Here is a 25,689-nt window from a genome sequence, read left to right on the forward strand (position 1 = left end):
CAGCATGATATAGCGGCTTTCGGGTTTTTTTCTTGTGGAAGGATGTTCCCACTTTTCCGGACAGTATGTACTAGCTGATAAGGTTCTGAGTCAACAAAATTTTCAAATGATAATAAAAATGTACAAGGAAAATTTAATTCCATTTACTCCTTTAAATAAAGAAGCCATCAGGATTGTCTTCACATATAGGGAGAAGCTTGATGAATACATAAACATAGAAATAAATAAAAATAATTGATATTAATGGAACTCCCGATATACAGATACCAGCAATAAAACACCTACCTCCTTTGGAAGTTCACTCTTCCTATAACATAAGCAAAAAGGGTAGCAAACAGAACAGGGAAGACCAAAAGAACAACAGCTACTATGCCTAAAAATTCACGGTGAAAACCAAAGTAATCTTCTAAGAAAGCAGCGACCGTCTTAGTTTCTCCAAAAGCCAACATTTCTTTGTCAATATCTCCATACTGTGAAGTGAGCATGCCATTCAGTGCCCAAGACGTGGGACATAAATAATACAACCAGAGCCACCACTTTGGTATTTGCTGCAAGAAAGGTACAGAGATGTAACTGAGTTGCTATTTTTCCATACTTAAAACATACTTGGGCATAACATGCCATGTTCAGAAGTTTGAACTACAAACACCTAAAATGGTCCTTCAATAAGACGTGCTCACCATCTTTTACCTATTCTATCAGTTTCACGCATGAGAATATCAAGGTTTGACATGATCTCCACTATGCAGAAACCATCATGAACTACTAAAAATTTTGTACATTATACGAAATCACTCGGATAAGGACTTGATAATTTAGAAGCTTACTGGTCTTGGTATTATGAATCCAGAAAACAAATTCAACATTGTGTAGGCAGATGATGACAAAATGGAAGCCACTTGAACATTTGGAGTCAGTGACACTAGCAGCATCCCCAGGTAGTTGAAGTATAGTAGTGAACAAAACATACTATAGAATGACCAGAATATTTTATAGGCTGACAAATAGTAGCCAATCATTGGATATGTGATGATCACATAAATAACTGCTAGGATAAACAAGAATGGAATCTCAACAAGCACCTACAAAATCAAAAACCAATTTATCAGGAGGAATCAAGAAGAGCCAGTACAAAAACCCCTTAATTATACATTGGTTACTATTTGAGGGCATAAAACTTCCAAGTCCAAAAACTAAAGAAAAAGGTTTTCCATGATCGAAAGAACCTTGAAAATAATTGAACTACGGTAGTAAACAGGTACTTTTAAAGTCTAAACCAATTTCATCAGCTGCTTCTGTCTTGAAATGCTTTAAATTCAGACAAAATTAAATACCAAGTTTTTATGAGAAGTTTAAACCTGTGCAAATGAATAGGCCCATGAAGAGTACATTCCTGCAAATTTTTCCCGGTAAAAAACTGTGCGCTCTGTTGCAATATATGGTAGAACTGTTGAACAATTGTTTATGCCAAAGAAAATTATGACTGCATACATGGAACCAACTACATTGAACAGGTCTTGTTGGTTATTTCTACAAAACAAGAAACAGAACATGAAATCAGTCCTTTCCAATAGCATATACTCACAACTATAGCCTTGAGCATTTAGAGATATCCAATGCAAAGGTTTCCCTATCATACTAGAAATGATTGTATCTAGATAGAGAGAAGAAAATGGTTTACATGCGAAAATGCGTACTGCTTGCCATGAGCCAGGGAAGATAAAGAGAGAAGCAGGCAGCTTGAATATTAAAGAATTATTTAGAGAAACAAAGGTGACAAATGTAAAATAAATAAGTGGAGTTTCAAAATTTGTGGTCACTGACATTTTTTTTCCTCGCTGCCAGAATAGCACGCCAAACAGCAGAGACGAGGCAGAAATGAAAATGATGCGTGTCAAATTGTATGAAGGACTTCGCCAATAAGACAAACACTGTTTCCACAGGCATGCTTTGAACTGTTCCCAACCATTCTGAGGGAAGCGAGTAGGAAAATGTAAATCTTTTGAACCTGGAGTCGATGAGCTCAACTGCTTAACCAACTCCTTATTTTCCCTACAGTGGCAAGACCAAAGGAGTCACATGCAAGGCCAACATTTTATACTTCCATGGCAAATGAATATTATTTACAAGCTCTATACATTTTCCTAATAATTACTTTCTAATTTATATTTTCTCTAGTATCTTTACTTACTTATACAAGGTGGAGCCCTCATAAATTTGAGCAAAATCTATGCCCATTCCAGCTTCTGCTGATTTAGAAGTAACTTCCAACATCCATGTTGCTGGATTATAGTTATCTATGATCTTGGGCACTCCAGGGATATTCTATAGCAATAATGGGAGAAAGACTAATCAGCTTCAGGACCCAAATTATGTTTCTCAGAGACTACAAGTGTTGCATCTCAGACAATAATGGGAAAACGTTTGAGCTATTATAATTCCTAAAGTTGACTGACCTGAAAGTATTCAATAACCTTACTGGAGTTATGACCCAGCGGCCCAGAGTAGATAATCCGTCCCCCAGTTTTCATCAAAATCAACTGCAAGGAGAGGAATGCATAATGATTTTCCTTTTTCAATTACTGAGTCAGAACCAGGAGCCTTCTCATGGAAAAGAGGTCCGAAGACAAGTTAATCCCATTATTTTGAAAAAGAAGAGGTATACAAAGTACTCTTACCTCATCAAATTCCTCAAAGATGTCAATGCTTGGTTGGTGGATGGTGCAAACAACTGTTCTTCCAGTTTCAACAACATTTTTCGCTGCTCTCATAACAACTGCAGCCGCTCTTGCATCCAAACCTGAAGTAGGCTCATCCATAAATATGATAGATGGATTGGCGACAAGCTCCACAGCTATGGTCAGCCTTTTCCGCTGCTCAGTTGATAGCCCATTGACTCCGGGTATGCCTACTAAAGAATCTCTAATCCCATCAAGCTCTATAGTTTCAATGACCTTATTAACAAATTCCTGAGGATAATCAATAGAAAATTTTTTGTAGAAATCAATATCAATAATCAAATCCAGCATCGGATTTTAAAAAAAGAATGTACAGTCATGGTCTGAAAAAGGTATCATACAGCCTTAGTTTTTGAATCAATCTGAGATGGGAGGCGCAGCCAAGCAGAATACACTAGCGATTCTTCCACAGTGATTTGAGGAGAGTGTATATCATTTTGCTCACAGTAACCTGATACCCTTGCAAATGTATCTTGAACCTTCAGGTACCCACCAATTCTAATCTCTCCTTCAATAATACCACCAGTTTTTCTTCCAGAAAGAACATCCATAAGAGTTGTTTTCCCTGCTCCACTGACACCCATCAATGCTGTCAAAACACCAGGCCTGAATGCACCCGTAATGTCCGAGAGAAGCTGTAGCCTTTTATGCTTAAAACCTCGTTCTCTCATTTCCTGAAACAAAATAAGGGCATCATCAACTGCAGAATAACAACTGACAACTACATGAAAGATAAATGTAAACCAGCAGCAGAAGAGCTACCAAAGGGGTGTCTACGTAGTATTGCACATCTTGAAATGTTACAGTTAACGGCTCAAAAGGTAAAACCATTTGTCCTGTGAAATTTACAAATAACACCAGTAAGAAAAGCGGGAAGACATATGTAATACATCCACACATAAGATATACATTACCATGAAAGAGAGGACAAATATACATAATCTACGTATCCTATGTGGTCATGTGGACAATAAGACTTCTGTTTATCATGCTCACCAGTTTTAGATACTGCAACATTTCCAGGATCAACAGTGGATTTACTATCATTGTCATCGATTTTTCTGTGTAGTTGAGAGTACCTTTCAAACGAAATAATAGCCCGAGACTTTCCTGGAGCTGAATGCATATAAATGTATGGCTTAGCACATATGCCAAAAAGAATTTTACTTATTAAAGAACCTATACTGCTCAGCAGAAGATAAACTTACGCTTCAAGAAAGTCAAAGCAAAGGTAAAAACAACGTTGAAAAGTAGTATGAACCCAAACAAAGCTGCAACTGATATCCAGTAAAAGTAGCTACCGAAGCTCAATCCTCGACTTTCTAGAGTTTGTTGCCCTATGCTTGTATTTCCAGACATCACCTGTAAATACAATTGAAAAGAAAATGATATCCACAAACAAATGAATAACTGTTGAAGGCTTACAGGATGCGATCATCATGTCACTAAACATGAAAATGTAATTTGACCGAAAAGAAAAATCTAAATCATATAGGGAGGAAAATATTTTCAAACACTTGTTAGCATTACTACATCCCAAGAATCTTTTGTAGGAACTAAAGAAAAAAAGAAAGAAATAACATTAAACAGCCTAAACAGGCTGACTAAACCAACTACCACACCCTTACTACTGAGATTGTTGGAGCAGCCAATTACCTTTTCCCACCGGGGAGCAAGAAATTCATTCACAGTCAGGCCTATCTCACCATACGTCAAAGGAGAAAGCCAAAATCCCCATCCTAGCCAAGTCGGCATAGATGCTGCAACCAATAAAAGGAAGGCGGGAGTTAGCAGAAAAGCTTAGCTCTTATGTGAACAAATGTCATTTACTTTAGTTAGAAAATAGCTCGCAGAAATCTTACGTCTGGGGAGAATGAAGCCACCGAACAGTAAAATAATCATAATGGCTAGCGCACCGGCTGTTGTGGAAGCAACTATAGTTTGGAAGAGCGAGGCAATACAACGAAACATGGATATTGAGGCTAGGTGCACACCAAAAAATAGAAGGAATTGACGGAAGAACCTAATAATGATAATAGAACATACAATAAATTGGAGTCAACACAGAAGTTAAATCCACTCGTGGTGTAAAACTGTGTAACTTAATCCTGAGAGTTAAATAGTTAAACTCATCAGCCATGAATTTCGTTTAAGTCCAACTTCCATATTATTGTCCGACGTTACCAGCATACGATTTAGCTATTCCAGAACAACAAAGGTTTCCATATGCAACTGACCTTCCAACCTCAGGGCTGTAGCCAATGACGTAATAAGTCATAGACGTCCAAACAAAGGACTCCAAAAGTGAAAGCGGAACTTTTAGGACTGCTGCAGGAATCGCATAAGCCCAGGCAGGGTAGAAGCATAACTCTCTCTGCTTATAGAAAACTGCAATTCTTGAAACAGTCATGCTCAACTCTGGAAACCCATCAACAAGAAGTATCACAAGTGCATAAAATAAAGAACCCATAAAATAACTTGAATGGATGACATCAACAGCCATTCGGGTGCGCAGGAAAACTGTCATTGTTATTGAAGCAATTATGACAAGCTGCAGAGAGAAATGACCCAAAAATATTGCTTTCAGATATAAAGATAACCATGTATGCTGGTCATAAATGATGAAAGTATGAAGCAAACAAAATGTAAATTACCTGGACAGATTTAAACACATAAGTAAAAGAATTTCTCTTCATTAGAAGAAACTCCCTCAATGAACAAGCTCTAAACAGCTCCCATTTACTCAGAGAGTATGATTTAAAGGATAGGGCATTTCTGTGGCTTTCAGATTTGTAAAATGGCTTGGAGAGCGCCTCATCTAAATTCAGGCCAATATGACACTCTTTGAATCTTTTTATGAACTGGTCAACAGAAACATAACTGTAAGGTTGCTCTTCGTAGTACCAATACTGCGCTTGATCTTTTCTTGAGATTACCTGAACCAGATACAAAAAGGCAACCATCTAAGAAATGAATGAAAAGATGGAAATAAGACAATGATGAACCTGGTAAGTATACCTCCTGAAGGAAGTCAGCAATGCCCTTTCTTTCCGGACACTTAAATCCACAGTCCTCAAAGAATTTGCAAATATAACTGCGAGGGCCATGATACACAATTTTCCCTTCTGCCATCAGAATAACATCATCAAAGAGATCAAAGGTCTCTGGTGCAGGCTGAAGAAGTGATATCAATGCAGTAGCATCAGTAATATGCACCAGATGCTGAAGGCAGGACACGATCTGGAAAGTGGTTGAACTGTCAAGACCATTTGATATTTCATCCATGAACAGAGCTTTTGTTGGCCCCACAATCATCTCGCCTGCGTTTAGAAAAATAACTTACTCAATCCCTGGGCAGCTAATTCCACAACAGCGTACAAAACAGTATTCCTGCCAAAGAAATGACCAAATGCCTTAAACTAGTAAGTCTACCCTCAAACGTCCACTACCTGTTGTCAGTCTTTTATTTTGACCACCTGAGATACCTCTTCTTATGGCATCTCCAACCATTGTGTCTGCACAGATGTCAAGTCCAAGAATCTGAAAATATAAATTGTTTTAAAACAAATCCTTGCACAGCCAAGTGTCAAAATGAAATTACATAATATTCAGCTCTATAAAAGAGAAATGGTGAATTACCTTCAAAATATAATCTGTTTGGAGAGTACTTTCTTGTCCTTCAACTGATATTGCCTGTGAAACAGATTTAAATACTAAAGGTTAGACCAATAGAATACAGAACATTCTAAGAAGCATGAGTATATAATGCGTTCAGAAAAATGTGAGAAATTATTATCAAAATTGAATTGGAACAATAATTTTCTCCTTTGATGAGTAAAAACGTAACAGAGACTCTGACCTTTGATAAAGCTAATTGGTTAAATGCAGATTGAACCTTACTTTAATTCATTTAGTGACACAGGAAATTCATGTTAAGTGAATCATGCCAAGAAATACGCATATGCAACAAAGTATCCACTTCTTATCTAGGATTAAAATCCTCTAAAGCATACATAGCATTATGCCCAGCAAGAATGAGAAGCAAATTCTAGTGTTCTAATTTAAAGGCAAAAATCCATATTTTATCAGATTCCCTTATGTGAAACAAAGAGCCCCAGCCCCCCGCCTCATTTCTCACTTTGGCCTTGCTCAACTGTACCCTGAAAACATTTCTTTCTCAACAAACTATAAGGCGCAACACAGTGACCGTACGTATAATTGAGTAAATTATGGAACATTGCCTTCACTAACAAGAAACGTTGTGACCTTGGAAAGAAAATGGACAAGCTAAATGTTTACCTTCATGTAAGCATCTATGTCGGGATCAGGGACTACCCCAGCCTGCTTCTCTCTCCGGCTGACTTCTTTCATGATTTCTTTCATACAGATAAAAGAAAATAATATATATACATATATGTAAATAAACCACTGAAACGGTATCCAGTTGAGAACCTGACAAGATTAAAATATGTACAAGAAAATCGCTTGGTAATATCGTCAAGGAGCTCTTACCAGCTCGGCTTCCTATTCCCTGAAAACGTGCAGAAAAATCTATTATTTCCCTTACTGTCATCTCTGGGGTATGCAGATCATATTGGCTTATATAAGCGGACGTTTTCTGAGGAACAAATTCTTCCAGTCGGTAGCCATTGTAATTTACTTCCCCCGCAACCTTTTAAGAAGTAAAGAGCGAAAAAATTTGTAAGAAAGCCCATTATTGTCTTGGTGATCAAGATCCCACTAAACACTAATGGCTTAGAGTACCAGGTGGTCATTCAATCCTATAGCTCGATAAAATATGCAGCTTTTTTTTTTAACACACATACAGAAGAGCTTAAGGCAAAATGCAGCATAGAGCTTTATGAAGTTAACTGAGTCTTAACCAACCAAATTCATATTAACTTTTTCAATGTTCTCAGAGTAGGCAAAACAATGCAGAACTGCTAAATCCAGCTTACATAAACTTCAAAATGTCAAGTAAAACTGGAATGGCTGAACCAAGTTTTAGAACATTCTTAAACTCTACTTTTGCCTAAATATGGTGAATTATACTGTAGAAAACTTCTTTTTTTTTTTTTTCTCATTTTTTACCATAAACTCTTTTATTTCCATTTGTAACAGCATCAAGCTCATGTCGCAAGTAACACTTTAAAATATTTCCAAGAAGACATTAGCATCAGCAGACCTTAAGAGATTGGCTTAGTTTCCCGGAAAGCGCCAGCAGTAATGTGCTTTTACCACATCCTGGAGGGCCAAGCAATAAAGTCATTCTGCAGGGAAAATGAATTAGATTTAGTCAATTTAGACAGAAAAAGCTATTCAAAGAGAAACATATAGTAACAGAAAAATGTAAGTTGGAACGATTGGTTGGAAAATTACAGGTTCCCTTTTTCTTCGTCCTTTATTCCTCTCTCATTTGACTAGTTACTAGTAAAAAAATTCTTTTCCTTTATTTCTTATTTCTGACAACTATAAATGATTTCACTACTTTAAGTGTACAAGAGATAAGAAAAGCTAGAATATGATAATTAGAAACCCAAAAACTGACATATGCTTTAGGCATCAGATGTCTATGTGTATATAGTGCAGCTTCAGGCTCAATCAAGGTCACTCTATTCCGTGAAAATGTCAATTCGTTCCATTAGCAAGCGTCAAAGCTGGCTAAGACTGTAAGACAACCACACACTATATCTTTTACCCTATCGTGAGTTTATTTTCCGTTCAGACTCAGAAGACGGAAGCAAGTGTGATTGAATTTTCCTTGCTGCGCTATAAATTCTGTCTTGGAGGAATTGTGCTTGTGCACATGGTTTTTTATTTTAATTGTCATAGGTTGTCTGAACTGCAAGTTTAGATCTGCTGCTCTTGAGTTTATGCTATCGGTTTTAGACTCAAGTCTTGTACTGCCGGTAAGTTTTTTGTACATGATGTCAAGGTGTCTTATATCCTGCCCAAGCAGACAAATTCTGGCTTGCTCTTTTGTTCTCCCTGGACTATTTCAGGTTTTCCCTTATGGGATGATTAATAAAATTCTTATCTTGACTGAGCAAAAAAAAATATCTCAGTGCATCAGACAGAGTTCATGGGTGCCTTTCTAGCTATATAGGATTAACGAAAAACCTTAACAATTTCTGAATACTCCAGGGGTGTACCTTCCTGGTTTAATGATACCGCTGACATCTTTGAGGATGCTTATCTTGGCTTCTTGTCTTAAACCTGACAGATTGGTTAAACCCTGTGACAAGCAGGAAAAATGAAACTTAGCCAACTTAAAAATAGGAAAAGGAAACTGATTTCAAATTTCTGAAGTGAGTTCCTGGTGATCAAAGGCTAATCAACTTCCCATGGCGTTTGATTATGGGAGAGCATAGCAGCTAAAGGACTCAATTACTAGACGAATATAAAAATTATCCACTGATGGACCCGGCAATGGATATTGAGAAAATTAGTATTCAACAATTCAAAAGGTTCAACAGATAGAAGTGGAATAGTCAAGACTGCCTTATGGGAAAGCTTAAGCCATATCAGGATTTATACCGTATAATTAGCACTTATAATGAAGGGCAAAAGCTTTGAAGCTCTGAAAAGTAAACCCAAATAATGAGCACAGGTACTCACTGAAAGCATGCCTTTAGTGGCGTTCCAGAGAGTGGGAAGAGGCTTGCCATGAACTAATTGGCATGCTGCTTCGACATTGAGATTCTTATATCTTACTTCCACAGTCGGTAACTTGACCCCTACCCTGAAAGACATATTAAGTTGTAACTTATAGATCACAATAACATATTCATAGTTGCCATTACCGCTAAAGTCTTAGTTATATAGCTAAGCATTTAGAACGGAAGTGAATGTGTGCCAGAGAGAGAACAAGGACAAAAGAGAGGGATAATGATTTACTTGTCAATTCTGTCCCTAAGTTTCTGCAACAGACGCAGGTTATCATTTTCAATTTGTTTGATGAGCTTCTCTACGAACATGTGCCGCTCATCAGCTCCAAGTTTGGTGACATTAACAACCCTTTTTTCTTTGAAATTTCCATTGCCTGACGTTCCGTTTTCTTCCTTATCGTCAAACAAAGCAGTAGTAATCCGTTCAAACGTTGGCAATCTCTGAACTGCAGCCCATTGCAAATCATGTCCATCATCAACATCATCACCTCCACTATGATGCGCCGAAATCACACTGCGGAAACTTGAGACATGGCTTCTGAATGAGGACCTGATGCTCTTTCCAATTTCTGATAACTCAATCCGCATAGATTCTATGTCGTCATGACCCACCAGTTGAGCCATTGCTTGATAAGATTCCAAAGTGTTAGAAAGTTAGTTAGGAGCCAGGAAGGAGGAGTGCCTATTCGAGTGTATAAATACAGATATTCCTTGGAATGATTAAATCCGTTACGTTTTCAAAGACATAATTAAACTGGAAGTGGATGAGGTAATGCAATGCGTCATGCCTCTCGTGTTGTTGTCATGGACAGGCTCACAGCAAGAAACTGGCCATTGAAAGTGCTGCGGGCACACATGACTAGTCTGATGAAGTTGAGCACCGCTTCTATTCAGGCATGAACATATTGCTTACATATTGGTTGACGTTAGAAGAAACAAAGCCAAAAATGGTTAAATTAATATTGTGAAAACAAGAAACAAAACTTTGAACAAAGGCAGCTTATAATATTTAGAGCGTGGATCATTCGGTTTAGACCAAGCAAAAATTTATTCCCTTACTTTCAGCTTCTGAAGCATTGGATTGGATTGGAGTGCAAGTGCAGTGCAGTGCAGCCTATATATGTCATCAACACAACATTTGTCAACATTTGTCCGCCCCCTTGTGTGATGTATCACCTTCTTTGAGTTGAAACGTCTATTACATAGGCTTCCTTATTTAATTAACTACGTGTCAGTTAAATCACTGTTCACGTTTTTTAATCTCCCAACGAATCTTCGCAGAAGAGTTAGTCAAACCACGGTTGTCCATGAATCAAATTGAAATCTCTTTTACCCATGAGTCACTCAACGCACATTTTCAAGCTAGTACCTCGGTCAGTCATGCCCAGGCTTTAACAAAAGGGTTTGAAATCTCTGGTTTTGCTTGCTAAGTCCATTGCATAAGTAAAAAGAAGACCCAAGGGGCTTTCTCATTCTATGTGAGCTAGGACAATGGCCACGTTTTCAATCTCTCAGCCCATGTGAGTCAAACTTTGCAAAAGAAATATCCAGAGCCATGAACCATCAAACTCAAATCTCTTTTGCCCATGAGTCAGTGAAGCCACCTTTTGAACCTAGAAGTTTTAGACCGTCAAATGACGCAACGGTTTGAAATCTTTGGCATGGCTTCTGAAATGTGCGTAACAAAAAGTTGCACTCCACCGCGTTGAGGTGGGTACCTTTCTCTTTCTCTAGTTATATTAAATGGAAGCTTTCAATTGTCAATTAAAAAAAAAAAGAAGAAAACATCATCATTTTCGGAACAGTTATGTCAAAAAATTCATTCAATGAAAATAATTTTTTGAAAATGATAGAATCTTGATAGATGTATCATATTATCTATTAATATTTAAAGAAAATTACAGAATATAAAAATATTTGAATAAATAATAAAAATAACAATTAATTGAATAAAATGAATAATGACTTACCAAAATGATTGGAAGATCTTAAAATTGCTTTCACAAAGTTGATTCATTCTAAATAATTATAAAAGCATAAGATAAAAAATGGTAATTAAAATTGAAGATAATTTTTAAAAAAATTTCATCATCAAAATTAAAAAAATTTTAATAAGTGTAATTAATATTCGTTTTATTTTGACTTTCAAAAAATATTCATTTTATTTTAATAATTTTATTATATAAATTATGTCGCTTATCAATAATTACTTTTAATATATTATATTTTTCCAATATAAATTTTATTTCGTTATCAGAGTCATTTAATTAACAAAATATGATTATTTCAACATTAACATATATTAAGATATTAAAAATCAAATGTTTTCAAAAAGTTATTTAAATAAAAAATTTTGCTTAGTAAGACATGAGAAAATATTTTAAAAATATATTTTTTAAAATAATTATTTTCAATTTTATTATTATTACTATTATTATAATTTTTTTAAATTTAAAATTATTTATTATTATTAAATTTAAAATTATTTTTAATGAAAACTTCAACACCCACGTTCACCCACCACTCTAGTCATATTAACAATAACAATAGGTGAAAGCTGGGTAGAGGGAGGGTTGCCGTGTGGCACCCTCCCAACTCAATTGCATTTTTATTTTTTTGCTTAAAAAAACCCAAAAGTTTTATTTTAAAATAAGGTACGAGTCCTATCACGCTAGCTGCATCCAGTTCAAAATATTATGTAATCCAAAGAGAAACCCTACACCATAGATGCCCTTCTCTTCTTTTACAAGTTACCACTTGAAATGGATGAGCCACCAAGTATCATCTCCTCTAATGTTCAAGGACAAATTAATTATGTAGAGGGTAAGGTAATATGCTGTTCCGGAAGTAGTAAGAATGGTATTGAGAGAGAACAAAAGAATACCAAAGGCCAAAGGCAGCCTCAAGTCCGTCCCAGAGACATGATCATTAGATAGTATTTTAACAATAGTTACAAGACATCTATTCTGGCAATTCAAAGAATATGGTACTATTCAGAAGATATTCGGACAAACTGGCAAACTGGAGAAGGAATACAATAGCTGACTCAAACCCGTAAAGAGAATTGTGTCGAATCTAATGTGCTATCTTTAAAAGACCAGATTCTTTCCACACCACATGGCAGTCAACAAAAACAAGGAACATTACATCTTTGCGGTTTAGCAAAAGTCAACCCTGGCATTTGCAAGGAACTGAACTACCCCCACGGTGTAGATGGCCAACGGTTACCTCTAATTATGACAACTTTGTACATAAAAATACAGATGCCCACACGGCTTCCATCAAAACATCGATGAACCCCAAAAGGTTTCCGTCACAAAAGATCTAAGAGGAGAAGCAGTAATCAGCCACCCATTGTACAAGGCCAATGCAGAAGCTGATCAATTAGTGACTCAATTCAGGAAGACCACTGTCACGTTAAAGAAAAAGTCATGCTTCTCCGATTTAGTCATGGGAGAAATACAGCAGAAGCAGTTGCACTGTTATTGGTTTCCTTACAGTGGACTACTCAGGTAGAGAACCATTATTAAGAAACTCCTGTTTTAGTTGCTCCAAATCATAGATCTTGTCATTCATACCTTCCTTTCTATATGCCTCCACCATGATGGAGAAGGTCATTGAATTTGGTTGGCATTGCTTATCTTTCATCCGTTTAAAAACTCTCTCCATCTCCATTAAATCCTCTGCCTTTGCACATGCAGATATAACAGCATTATAAAATGAGGTATTTTCAGGTATCTCAAGCTTGGCTGCCAACTGTACGCTGCTAATAACTTTATGAAAGAGACCAGCATTGGCATATCCATTGATAAGGCAGCAAAAGGTCTTGGTGTCTGCTTTCATCCCTTCAGCCCGCATTTGATCAAATGTGTATTCCATGTGTTTTGCGTCCCCCACATCAGCAAATGCCTCAATGACATTGTTGTAAGTAGAGGTTGTCCACGGAAATTGAAGCTTACGCATGTATTCCATCACAGATGACATTTTATCATACATTCTTTTCTTCCCATAAGCACCAATCAAGATATTGAAAGTGCGTGTTTCTGGCTCAATTCCAAAATTACGGAATTTCTCATACCATCTCTCCATCATATCAATCTGACCTTTGTTACCAAACACACTGAGGATGATGTTCATTGTCCATACATCAGGTTTGCTTGCAGAGCTCTCCAACATGCCAGATAGCACTTTCTCCATCTGCTCAAATTTCCCCGCCTTGCCATATCCACTTAACACTATGTTCTGGGTAACTGTATTTGGAGTTATCAACCGCTCCTCCATTTCCCCATACAGTGATTCAACTAAGTCAAACCGCGAGGCATCAACACAAGCCTTAATTAAGGTACTGTACGTAAAAACATCAGGCTGGCAACAAGGGAGGGTTTTCATTTGGTTAAGAGTTGCAAAGGCATCGTCAATGAGATTGTTTCGACAATAAGCTGCGAGTAATGCTGTGAAAAGCTCGGGAGTAGGTTCACATCCTTCTTGAACCATATCGTGAAAAAGCTGACGGGCACGGTGGGGTTGTCCGGATTTTCCAAGAAGAACAAGTAGTTTCATATAGGTGCCTTCTTTTGGTTGGTAAAAGGGTTGATCTCTTAGCATCTCAAACACCTGAATATTCAAATTGGCCACGGTCACACAAGAAGAAAGCAATCATACTCACTTGTTTAATTTCAGAAAAAAGAATCCTACTACAGCCAAAAGGGAACTGTTTTTATCCCCAAAAGTCTAAACTTTTCAAATGTTAGTAAGGGGCTTGACTTTTCTACCAGCATGGGTAAGCAAGACCAAAAATTTAGCATCTGTAAACTAAAAAGAATCAATTCGAAAAGTTGTAAGACATTGTTATGTTAGAATTTGAACACCCAGAGGTAGGAAATGAAGAAGAAGAAGAAGAGAAGCAGAGAGTGACCTGGAGAGCTTGAAGCCACTGCTTCTTGAGGATGCAGTCGGACAAGGTTTCCGTGACGGTGCAGACCCAGGCTTTGGCGTTGTTCTTGCGGTCGAGTTTCTTCTTGAGATTCTTGAGGGGGGTTTTCTTGGAAGACCCAGGCGTAAAAGTGTGTGATACTGATAGGCCAGGGTATTCTCCTTCCTTCCAGTGCCTCTGCCTCTTCTTGTCAGAAACAGAAGACGGAACAGCAGCGACTGCACATGGAAAAATCGGAGGATTGGGCTTGCTCTTGTTCTTGGAGTCGGATTCTGGACGTGGGCGTGGGAGAGGAGAGGAAAGCAGAGAAGAAGAGAAGGAAAGGGGCATTGACATTGATGGTGCCATGCTTTATCACTTATCACCAGGGGCTGGGGATGACTGATATTTTGAGACACGGAGAGAGAGCTGAGGACCGGAATCTAATTATTAGGGGAAAAAAACATGAATCAGCTTTGAATTGATGAAACCTGCCGCTAAGCCTGGAAAAAGGATGCAACTAGTTGCCAGTGAAGCCGATCTTCGCAGTTGAGTTGAGTTGAGTTGAGTTCGCCAAAATATCTTTTCCTCTTTTAACTGCTTGGTAGTATGGGACTGTTCATTTATCTTTTCTTTTACAGAAAATATAGGACTACCCATTTTCTCAACGTTTTGATTCTTTCCTTCGTGTTTGTAGCATTTTAACAGATATGAGGATTACGGGATAATAACGGCCCAAACTTGATTTCATCATATTTGCTTCTTTCTAGAAAAAAGGAAAGAAAAACTTGCCCCATGAAATAGCAGCTCAGAAGACACTTCACCCGAGAAAGAAGCCGAAGCAATGAAGCAATGAACTTCCTTAAATATTTCAGAAATCCTAGTCCGTAGGGGGACTGGGGGAGTGTCGACAAATTCACCATTTGGGAGAAAACAGGGGTGATTACTTGATCAATAGAATACACCTACATAGTTGGAACTTTTCCTATACGTCTATAATTGAAGTGAACTATCATAAATACATTTATGGTGTATTTTCCACTTATCTATATCCTTACAGTTCCGCGGTGCTTCTGGAATAAAAGATAAAGACTGCCAACTTGTTCCAGCCCGTAGCTAGAAACTACCTTAGCTAGACCCATACTTCAGCAATTCCCACCTGAATGGTCGGAATACATAAAGAACTTCTGGTGAGCTTTTGAAAAGCAGGGCCACGCACACACAGACAGCAGCAATTGCCACCATCGAGAGCATTGCTGGCCTGTATACCAGGGATGTTCTGCTGTTTCCATAAGTCAGCTTCTGTTCACATGCCCTGCAACGCTGGTGCCTTGCTTTCATCTTAATCTTTTCCGTCTCCAGACTGGCTGCTTTTGCCACTCTGGTCCCATCTGATAGTTTCTGCTTGGAATTGCAGTCTAACCGGGTTCCGGAGATATCCAGCACCACATGTCCACATTCCGATCTTTTGTTGATTTTTCTCTGAACCAGGTGGATGTAGGAGTAGTGACCCCGAAGGCATGCATAATCATTAGGTGTCAGACCTGTGCTGTCTCGGGCACTTTTCCAGGCTTCAACTGCCACCTGGACAAGGCACACACCCAGATCAGCAGCAGAAGAGGAGCCCAAAAGGAGTGACTTAAGATAATATCATACCAGATATTGCTGAATCTTTACCCCAAGAAAATAAAAAATATTTTGTTTAGAAAATCCAATGAAAGTGTTTGAGAGAGAGAGAGGGACTGCAAAGATATAGATCAGCAGTTCAAGCTCAGTGAGCCATCTAGAAATCAAGTAAGATCATAAATCACTGAGCTAGAAAGCGAATGCAGAGGGGCACACATGGATCATGAATTAAACTCAACAGCATGCTTTCCAATAACAACATAAAGCATTATATATTAAAAATATGCAGAGAGACATGAAGAGATACCAATCCAGGATCATCAGTTAATGCATCTAAGACATTCTCAGAGCCTTCCTTACTAGCTGCCACGTGAAGAGGAGTCAACCCAGCAGGCCCGGCAACATTTGGTTTAAAGATGAATCCATTGTAGTTTACATCCACCAGTGGCTTCTGCTCAGATCCTGGCTTATCCAATACTTTATCTGGGACATATCTTAATAGTAATTCTACCATGGGCCTGCAATTTCTTCGGACAGCCCTGTGGAGCAGACACATATCCAACAAAGCATACTCAATAGAACTATGGTCCCCCAAATCAACTGTTCCATCAAAGAGAATGCCCAGAAGTTTCTTCACTACGGCACACCACTCATGGTCCATGGAGAATTCCATAAGCCACTCGAACCTTCTGAAAGGGAAGAGATTTGAATTGGGGTTCAAGCGACCCAGCCTCCAATGCAAGTGATTTCTGTGAAGAAGCCATCCCATTTCATGTATAAAATCCAGTGCTTGATTCTTGGATTCCATTTTCTCAGCATTTTTATTGATGTCAACAGTAGGTACAGCTGTCTCTATCACACCCTCCAGAGTACAGATCTCAGAACACACTTCTTGCTCTGCAACTATAAATGGAAAAAAGGTGCTGCTAAGCCCATGGTCTTCAACCTGATAGAATCACATGACCAAAATCCTTGTATTAGAGTGGGAGGGGAAAGAACACTCCATCCATGCGTGAAACAAACAAAATTTTGGCAATTCTCTGTTCATTTGTGTCTTTCTTTTATTTTAATCATCCAAGATTTGGTCTCAACTAGCACTTAATGGATGTCATTTAAATGATCTTTTCCAAGTCACGGACCTGATTGCCTAATTTAAAATCATATGATAGTATGCCAACAAGATGGTATGCCTATTTAGTAACAACATTTCACTGAAAATGAGACATTAAGGCTCCATAGATCTTAATTATAGGACTAATTAAGGATAACCACCTTATATAGTATAGGACAGCAATGAAAAACATTATTCTTGATCATGAATGGGATGGAAAATTAAGAATTAGTGCTGTAAATAAACAGGTCTAACACCTCTTTTTCATTTACCTTCTTTTCTTTCATCTACAATCCCCCCTCTCCCAAACCACAGAGAACACATCGACAACTGCACTATAAAAGCTACACAGTTTTGTACTCGAGATCTATCATTTTTGTAATTTACCATATCTAACCAAATTTTACAGTGAAAAAGACAATAGAGGACCTCATTGATTAAGAAAAAGACAAAAGAACATGATCAGAAAACACCAAACAATGGAAGCACCTCAATAAATCCTCTGCCAGAAACATCTGGTATGGAGCAAAGGAAGCAAAGGGACTGGAGTTCATCCTGTTCGTTGACAGGATCAATAACCTGCATCAAGTCATAACAAGTTTCCTGCACCAGATACTTTCCTTCTATCGCACACAGTAACCTGAACCAGAGGCTTGCTGGAGTTAGTACTTGTCCAGTTAAACTAATAGCATATAAATTATTTGAATATTAGCTTTTGTTAACTCTAAGCTCCTTCACATCCTATTTCACAGAGTGAAATGGATGAAAAGAAAGTATAGCTGGATGCAAAGAGAATGAAGAAATACCTTGTGCTGGACCGATTAAGGTTAAAGCCTTTAACTATAAATTGAGCTCTCTCTGTTACAGACACAGCAATTGGTTTAATGCTTGAGATCCTGCAACATTTATGGCTTTTAAGAGGTAAAGGGGTGTCCAATACTACCCGACCTGCAGCATAGATAGGATAAATCATAGGCTTTTCTACTGGCAGCATCACTACAAGATACTAAATTTGTTAATAATGAAATGAAAAGGAGAAACTGTGACTAAAAAATCTTTCAAGCTCACAGAGAAACACATAAGACATATACAAACACAATAGCAGAGTGAGAGAGCAGAACCATTATAAATAAACGCGATAGAGTGCTGAACCCTAGCATACAACCATCCTGTTTTCCAAAAAGAGTTGTTGGACACATCAACCAACCTTCTCAAACTGGAACCCAGATCAAAGCATAGCTGTATATAAGACAGTTAGTAGGAGGATCAGTAATGCTTTTCCTCAATATTAGAATGCGATTCCCATTTTGCCATCTGTGACAAAGCATACCTCTTCCCATGCAGACTCTCTTAAACGAAGATATATTGTTAATATTACACAGCCAGGTCTTATGTAGCTTTCAATGTCCGTAGGACTGTGGGATAGCCAGTCGAGGATCTGAAAGGTCAATGTTATCCACAGAATCAAACCAACTACATGAAGAATTATGAAATAGATTTTGAACCTATACAATTCTTCAAATTACCTGTCTGCGCAGAGCAATAGGAAAACCATTTGGGTCCTTTCCAAAGAGCTTAAAAACAATTTGATCAGTGCGACTCTGAAAATTGGTAAGAAAATAATGATCAAGTCAAAAAATCCTTCAAGGTCTATAAAGTAACTTCACATACTTGAGCTTTGACTCAAATAAAAAACATTTCATTACAAGTTGCTTAATTTCACTGCATTACGTTCTCTCAGTCATAGCAAAATGTACAAAACATTGGAAAATAAATAAGAGACAGTCCAACAGTCCTTCCGAATAACTTATACTAATAATTGCCTCAAAACTGAAAAATAAGTGAAACAGAGTTTCATGGCACATGCATATGTGTTGCTTGTTTGCACAAAAGTGTCTATCTTTATGAACAACAAGCATAGATAGACAGATATACAGAAAATGGAAAATATAACTTAAAAGCCTTCTGTCAATGGTCAGCATTGTTATGCTCCAACAATATTGAATTGAACATATTGAAATAACATAATATAGATGGTATTAGTCTGCGAGCAACTGTTGTCTCTCTATCCCTAAAATATAGTCAAAAGGTACTTTCAAAGGTAACGGAAGTTGAGTTCAACAAAAATAAATAATACTGATGATAATAAACCTGAGCCTCTCCACTGGAAGTAGACGGTGACTGGCTAGAAGTAGAATCTGAGTTCGCACTCAATTGAGGTGGACTTGACTTGTGTGATTCTGGCACACGGACAGAGCTATGCAAAGTCTCATTTACAGGGTTTTTAAGGACCAGAGATCTTTCTAAATTCTCCACATAGTCTTGGGAATCATCATAAACATTATTCAAGTCTATGTTATTCATTCTGATTCTCCCAACAGTAGCCTCTGGTGCATTTGCTCCGAATGGAGGGCCGCCTCCTGATGGAATCGGCATTTTAAATGGAGAACCAGACAGACTTCCATCCTGAACATCATTGTTAGCGCTTCTTCTCTGTGCCAAATTGGAAGCAGGTAGAGTCCCACAATGACCCATAGATCCCTGCCAATCTGGGATATTAGCAGAGTCATCTATTTTAGAGGCTGAACCAGAAGGCCTAGCATGTTCACTACCATTAGAAACCACATCAGTCACTTTTTCAAGATTCCCAACAGCCCTTGCAGCATTCACTACACCTTGAGAACCTTGAAGTAATCCAGATACGTTCCTTCCATCAATTGCACCACCTAGACTGGCCAGGCTCCTCAACAGATGAGAAAGCAGATCTTGATCCTTAGTTTGATCAGAGTTGTTAGCTGCAATTTTGCAAAAGCCAAAAGATCTTCAAGTCAAGGAAGGAGAATGAAGGAGGAAGTGGGAGAGAAAGTAAGGAAAACATATCATGAATAAACTGGAAGCATATCAAAATGATTTTACAAGTATGAACTTTCAGCAAAGATTACATGTTCAAGTTAAACATCTAAACAAGTAGCCTATCCTCCAGGTTTCTTAAAACAGTAACACTAATGAGGTCAAAACTAAAGTGCAAGAATCTGCCGAGAAGCCACTGCTCAGTGGCACTATTAAAGAACCGAAAATTGAGGGGATCAATGAGTCAACTTGATGATTGGTTGAGGACAAAGCAGAAAATCTGTCATCCACATCAGACCATAACCATCTATTTTGGTCATTAAACCTTTCTAGTCAACTTCCATGTGATCTATTGGGAAGGATAGTACACGCACATGGAGATATCTTCAAACCCAAATTGCATTACGAGTGTAAATTTTAACCCTCCTATTTTTTAGTGGGAAGCATTAGGATCTGCAAAATCACCAATCTCTTTGAAACTTAATGTGAATGCTCATGGCACCAAATTCCTTGATAAATACAGAGTTACCAAAGCTTAACCATAGACGGAGACTTTCAAAATTTTTTCTAACCCAGGATTATAATAATTTCTACCCAGAACTCCCACAAGTTTTGTCACTGTGGTGATGGGAATTGGACCTTTAGATGGCATCAACACCACAAGCACCCACCTCAAATCATGAACTGTACCTGAAAATAAGTTTTTAAACAGCAATCTGCCACAAAGTATCCCCAAGAATAACCAGCCATGATGAGAACACTGCAGAAACAGCTTTACAGAATTATCATGTGGCATAGACTCTGCCATTTGAAAATTATATCCAGTCCCAAGTTTTCCAATTTAACATCACTACATCTAAGATTTCATTTCACAATTTAAGTAATTAAAATACAATAATTCTCTTAGACCCATAAGCAACTTGTTTACTTTTCCTTTATCTTTATTTTCTGCAAACTACTACCATCCAATAATCTAGCTAAAGGAGCTGACTTGCAGGAACTTATTTTCTGGTAAGTCACTAAAATTTAGGACCCCAGACCCCAGGAACAGCACCGATGTTGTAACTCCAATTAAGATAGAAGTTTGGATGGTCATAAAAGCTTTAAGCTTCAAAAATCCAGTGTTATGTCGTTCAGCATAAAGTTCTAACATTTTGTCTGGGATGCAGAGCATGTTAACCAACAAGAACACTGTCAATCCATCTATATTTGGTCGCACAAAGGAAACTGAATACTAATTTCATTGACTTATAGACAAGGTATGTAAAAGGCAATGTGCATAAAGCAAAAAATCCAGGAGTGTTAATCTCATCCATAGCATTTGGTAGGTCTTCTATGCAACCAACTGACATCACTTTCCTAATTAAGCAGCAAGGTAATTAATTTTGGGCTAGAGCAGATACTTACAATGCATATTAGAGAGAATCCTCAGAAGACTTATCAACAAATAACTACTACTCCTTTCATCATTCAGCGAACCTGCAGTAGCTACATTATCAGGATGTGTCTTCCTCCGACGTCTGTTGTGGCCAGCCAAACGTCTACGACAGCTCCGCTTCCCTTCATCAAACTCTTGAAGAACATGAAACCTGCCCATGAGTATAAGCAAGTTGCATCTAAATGGACAGAAAAGAATTTTCTGCAATGCAGACTACAATTGAAAAAGCATCTAAACTCTGGTAAGTAACAAGAAATTATGTGAAATGCGCAGAAAGAAATCAATCTAATGGCCAGAATCAGGATCATAAATTATAAGTGCTCTAAGATGCAGGTTTTTGGTACTATATGTTTCAGAAATAAAGATAGTACAAAAATATAACCCACCTGCTACACTGTTGACAGAACCGCTGCATAACAGTACCCACCAGTGCTTTACCGGCCTTCGAATGCATATCACAAACTTTATGCCGTCGATGATAATCCTTGGCATTGCTAAGATCAGCCCTACAGTCCTCCACTTGACACACTGCACGGCTAGAAGCAGCCCCAGTAACCTTGGTCTTCTTCCCACACTTTGCATCGTCATCCATGATAGGATAAATTTGCCCTCCAAGCTTTAGATTAAGAGAAGCAGAATCAGCATTTACCTCCTCATCCTCAGCAACTACAACCCTCCTCCTTTTCTCCACTTCCCTCTTTCCTTTCTCATTGCCTGGATTGTTATGCTCTGAACAAGAAGATGAAGTATGTGATGAACCTGCATTTGCCGGAGTTTCAGGCCCAACAGGAAACAACTGCCGACTCCTACAATCTAATGGCACGGAATTTAATGGAGTAGCTGTAAAAAGATCGCCGTCCCATTTCCAGTCATTCAAATCCCATTCTACACTCTTCTTTTCAACTGCTTTCAAATCAGATACCATTGGACCATATACATGATGAGGCTTGCCTCCAAATTTAGAATCCATTCATCAACTCAAAAATCCCCCAAAAAAGGCAAATTGCAAAGATTCCAACTCAATTAAACAAGAATCCAGTATAAAAAAGGATGAAACTTTAAACCGCTAACAAATTAGCAGCTAAAACGTCCAAGGAGATTAAACCCAGAAATCATTATCCTATTTACCCCCCTTGAACCGCGAACATTCCAAAAACAGTACCCATAAGTCCAAATAAGGGCTGCCCACATGTCCAAAGTCGTCTAATAACCCAGTAATCACCTCAAACTCCATAAAAAAATCATCCCTTTATTTCATTACAAGAAAGTTGCTGAATTGGAGTTGATCACCAGCGGTCAACAACCTTCATAAACGAGCAGCCTCATAAAAACAACGAATATATGAACAATAAAAGAGAGAAACTTGCCGAGAACTTTGAGAGATGAAGTGGAGCCCCCGAGAGACAAGTGTGAAGAGGAGAGAATATGGAAGACGGAGAAAGAGGCCGTGCTGTGCTGGAAGCAGAAGCGAAGGAGATAAGCTGAGGAAATTTAGGAAGAGGTTAGGAGAGAGTTTTGTGTGATATAAATGCGGCTTCAGTGGCAAGACAGAGAGAGAAAGAGAGATAGACAACACTTTTTGTTTATTAAAAGAGTCTAGTATTTATTTTATGAGGAATCTAAGCCCCACACCCGTGTCTTTCTCGCTCTTTAACTCAACACTGTAATAAAATGTTAGTGACATAGTACTCCTCACACATGTGGACACCCCGTATTTAACCTTTGGGACTGCCAATATTTCACCCCAGAGGCTGAGCCGCCGTGGCTGATGGCCTACTTGCCCTTGGCTGTGCCTGTAAGGAGTAATCGTAAAAGAAAGGGAGCCGAGTGGAAAAAGTAATGAAAAGGAAGCAATGGAAAGTATCATGGTGTTTTGCTGGTGCATTTTTCAAGGCTACACATCCAATTCCAATGCAAATGCAAATGCAATTAGAATTAGGTAGCATCGGGGAGGAATCTGGACAAAGTGATTGAGACCATTCCATCAGTGGACCCTCTCTTTCATTCTCTCTGTTTACTTGTTTGATCAGTGGAAGGGGGCGGCATTCGGGTTTTCGACCTTCTACTAAGCAAAAGTTGTCTACCTTTTCCATCGAACCTGATAGAAATTGATTTTCCGCAGCCTTCAATTCGGGCATTTCAACATAGCTTTACACCTGTTGTACCCCTAAAATTTAAAGAATTTCATTACAGTTTTTCTTGTATATATCTTCTTTGCTAGTAGTAAGCAACATATAAGTGATAGGAGATGATGGAGACGCTCAAGTTTTAGCCAAAGCAAGGCAGTTGCTTTCTACCATGTCTATACATTGTCAAAGCTCAAATCTGAAACAGGGAGATAAAGGGTAAAGATAGATCAGGTTTTTCATTCTTGTTCTTGGATTTGATTCTTGTTACTTTGACCAAAGGGAAGGGTTGTGAATCAAAGACGAGCTTTGTTTGTGTACTTTCAAAAGAAGCACAGCACAAGCTGTGAACCACTGAGAACCATAACATTATTCTGTATTCTGTACGCTGCAGAATACAACAGTGGTCAAGGAGTCCATTTTTATGCAGTACCCTGCTCTGCCCAATTGCCCATGCAGAGTTGAAGTAATAATTTTAACAGCTGCAAGAAAATTGCAGCAATTATACTCTTGTCATTAAAGATTGACAAGCACTTCAAGATACAAATTGTTAAAACTATTTTCTGAAACAAAAAAATCATTTGTATCCACTGCATTAAAGATTCAAGATCCTCCCCCTTCCATCAGGACCAATCACCCGGGTGCTCGATCCATCAATTGTGAGTCATTGTAGAGTGATCAGGTGAAAATAAATAGCACCCCAAAATCTATATGGAAACAGCAAATCCATTAAAATGGAGAATGGAGAGTGGAGACCCACCATTACCAAGCACATAGATATGGTACACGGTACTCGCTACAGTAGCTAATACTATAGCTGATTGATTCTTATTTTGGATAGGGAAGGCAAAGCCTAGATGATAAGAACATAAACAACTACAAGGGAAGGGGGTAAGATTAGATTTAGATGCCCCAAAATTTTCACCATGTCCTTTTTTTTTTCTCCAATTGGTATAGCCATAGGGGCTGGAATGTACCACCTCGTGGACCTTATTTACTTGGTGTAAGGTACAATATGACTGGTTCATGAGCCATCAGTTAGATATATACTAAGTACTTACTGGACAGCGCCCTCGACCTCCATCGTTCCATTTTCCTTCAAATTATTAATTTTTTTTTATCTTTATGGATGCATTTCTACTTTCTCATCATGATTGTTGGAACTCCATTTATGGATTTTGAGAGATCAATGAGGGAAGAAAATTATGAACACAATTGGGGCATAAGCCACAACCTTAGAGAATGAGAATCCAAAGAAGTCATGTGCTTGATCCAAAACAAAATGTAGATATCAATGATGCGATGCGGTCCCCAGAGGAAATGGTTGGCAGGGCAGCTCATGTGAAGTACGGAGGATGGAGCTTGATGGGCAATCTGGACCAAATGTACGGATGTGAGTAGCTCGTCGTGCGGAGCGGAGCCCGTGTATATTTGGGGGTCCAAGCCAACCCCATCACTGCCCATTGCACAGCACATGTTGTTGATGCAGTGAAGTCAACCTAGAAGTAGAAAGAGCAGGAAGAATTGCATATCTAGGACCTCCAAAGGATATTGCATTGCATACCTAGTTAATTTAACAGCGTTGGATAATCTTCACGACTCATAAATTGTCGTAATTAGGTAGCAAGAATTGATGAGACGTTGAGGGACGAGGAGGGGGTGGTGGTCGATTCTTGAGTACTCTTCAATCTGATTCCCCCATGCATGCATTTGAAGAAGGCTTGGTTTGGTAATTGCTTCTAATTCGACTGCTTACAACTCATAACTGCAGTGCTGACAACTGGATTACATTGCTCAAAATTTATGCAGATCAAAGTTTATGTAACTTGGACATTCATACTAGCTATTACATGTCCAAAATTATAGAACTAATGTTGGTCATCCTCTTTTCTTGCTGAAGAAGAGGAGAGAGAGGAATATTTGGGAATGGAGATATTTTGAAGGCAAATGATAAAAATGAAGCAAAGGAAGAGATGAGGAAGCATCCTTGGCATGGAAATATAGTACCATGTCCTTCCCACTGGGAGATGGGATGGGATGGGATGGGATGTGATTGTGACCCGGACTCCGTTAGAAAGATAAGAACCATTATTATTACTGGTTTTTCAATTACTATAACACTAACACCAAAGAAGCCAGGTAAATTGTACTACTACAATAGTAGTAAATTCATTCAGAAATATAATTGACTTTAATTGCACAAATTTATATACTTAATTA

At 38.2% G+C, this 25,689-nt stretch overlaps 3 protein-coding genes across 4 annotated transcripts; all 3 read right to left on the bottom strand.

Annotated features, from left to right (window-relative positions):
* Positions 1-121: 121 nt before the first annotated feature.
* Positions 122-10,053, bottom strand: LOC18603757 (pleiotropic drug resistance protein 3-like). The gene is made up of 24 exons (XM_018119440.2): positions 9,636-10,053; positions 9,357-9,480; positions 8,891-8,973; positions 7,924-8,008; positions 7,251-7,410; positions 7,038-7,114; positions 6,378-6,431; positions 6,188-6,278; positions 5,757-6,058; positions 5,393-5,674; positions 4,976-5,289; positions 4,601-4,761; positions 4,395-4,498; positions 3,947-4,100; positions 3,735-3,854; positions 3,501-3,574; positions 3,080-3,412; positions 2,679-2,969; positions 2,457-2,540; positions 2,192-2,325; positions 1,825-2,052; positions 1,359-1,530; positions 828-1,082; positions 122-548 (listed from the first exon to the last, which is right to left on the bottom strand). The coding sequence occupies exons 1-24, from the start codon at positions 10,028-10,030 to the stop codon at positions 282-284; spliced, it is 4,344 nt and encodes a 1,447-aa protein (XP_017974929.2). The 5' UTR covers positions 10,031-10,053; the 3' UTR covers positions 122-281.
* A 2,317-nt stretch (positions 10,054-12,370) lies between these two features.
* Positions 12,371-15,011, bottom strand: PPR2 (Tetratricopeptide repeat (TPR)-like superfamily protein). The gene is made up of 2 exons (XM_007035907.3): positions 14,322-15,011; positions 12,371-14,020 (listed from the first exon to the last, which is right to left on the bottom strand). Exons 1-2 carry the CDS (start codon positions 14,685-14,687, stop codon positions 12,911-12,913), a joined length of 1,476 nt encoding a protein of 491 aa, XP_007035969.3. The 5' UTR covers positions 14,688-15,011; the 3' UTR covers positions 12,371-12,910.
* A 152-nt stretch (positions 15,012-15,163) lies between these two features.
* LOC18603759 (squamosa promoter-binding-like protein 1) lies at positions 15,164-22,919 on the bottom strand. 2 transcript variants are annotated; one of them, XM_018119439.2, is made up of 10 exons: positions 21,730-22,919; positions 21,313-21,494; positions 19,207-19,850; positions 18,582-18,656; positions 18,386-18,493; positions 18,177-18,294; positions 17,862-18,003; positions 17,545-17,695; positions 16,252-16,890; positions 15,164-15,902 (listed from the first exon to the last, which is right to left on the bottom strand). In XM_018119439.2, exons 1-10 carry the CDS (start codon positions 22,311-22,313, stop codon positions 15,447-15,449), a joined length of 3,099 nt encoding a protein of 1,032 aa, XP_017974928.2. In that variant the 5' UTR covers positions 22,314-22,919; the 3' UTR covers positions 15,164-15,446. The 2 variants fall into 2 exon arrangements, with proteins under 2 accessions (XP_017974928.2, XP_007035971.3); XM_007035909.3 differs by having other exon boundaries at positions 21,313-21,477; positions 21,730-22,070.
* Positions 22,920-25,689: the final 2,770 nt, after the last annotated feature.

Source organism: Theobroma cacao, chromosome 4, assembly GCF_053813885.1.
Source record: "Theobroma cacao isolate CCN51 chromosome 4, ASM5381388v1, whole genome shotgun sequence".
Lineage (NCBI taxonomy): Eukaryota > Viridiplantae > Streptophyta > Magnoliopsida > Malvales > Malvaceae > Theobroma > Theobroma cacao.

Coding starts and splice junctions, on each gene's coding strand:
- PPR2 (XM_007035907.3), bottom strand. CDS start 14,687: ATGGCACCATCAATGTCAATGCCCCTTTCCTTCTCTTCTTCTCTGCTT. Junction 14,021..14,321: donor AGTGGCTTCAAGCTCTCCAG/GTCACTCTCTGC, acceptor TTGAATATTCAG/GTGTTTGAGATGCTAAGAGA.
- LOC18603759 (XM_018119439.2), bottom strand. CDS start 22,313: ATGGATTCTAAATTTGGAGGCAAGCCTCATCATGTATATGGTCCAATG. Junction 19,851..21,312: donor GATTCTCTCTAATATGCATT/GTAAGTATCTGC, acceptor GCAAAATTGCAG/CTAACAACTCTGATCAAACT. Junction 18,657..19,206: donor CTTCCAGTGGAGAGGCTCAG/GTTTATTATCAT, acceptor ACCAATTTTCAG/AGTCGCACTGATCAAATTGT.
- LOC18603757 (XM_018119440.2), bottom strand. CDS start 10,030: ATGGCTCAACTGGTGGGTCATGACGACATAGAATCTATGCGGATTGAG. Junction 3,575..3,734: donor TGTTGCAGTATCTAAAACTG/GTGAGCATGATA, acceptor TAAATTTCACAG/GACAAATGGTTTTACCTTTT. Junction 2,053..2,191: donor GAGGGCTCCACCTTGTATAA/GTAAGTAAAGAT, acceptor TTGCCACTGTAG/GGAAAATAAGGAGTTGGTTA.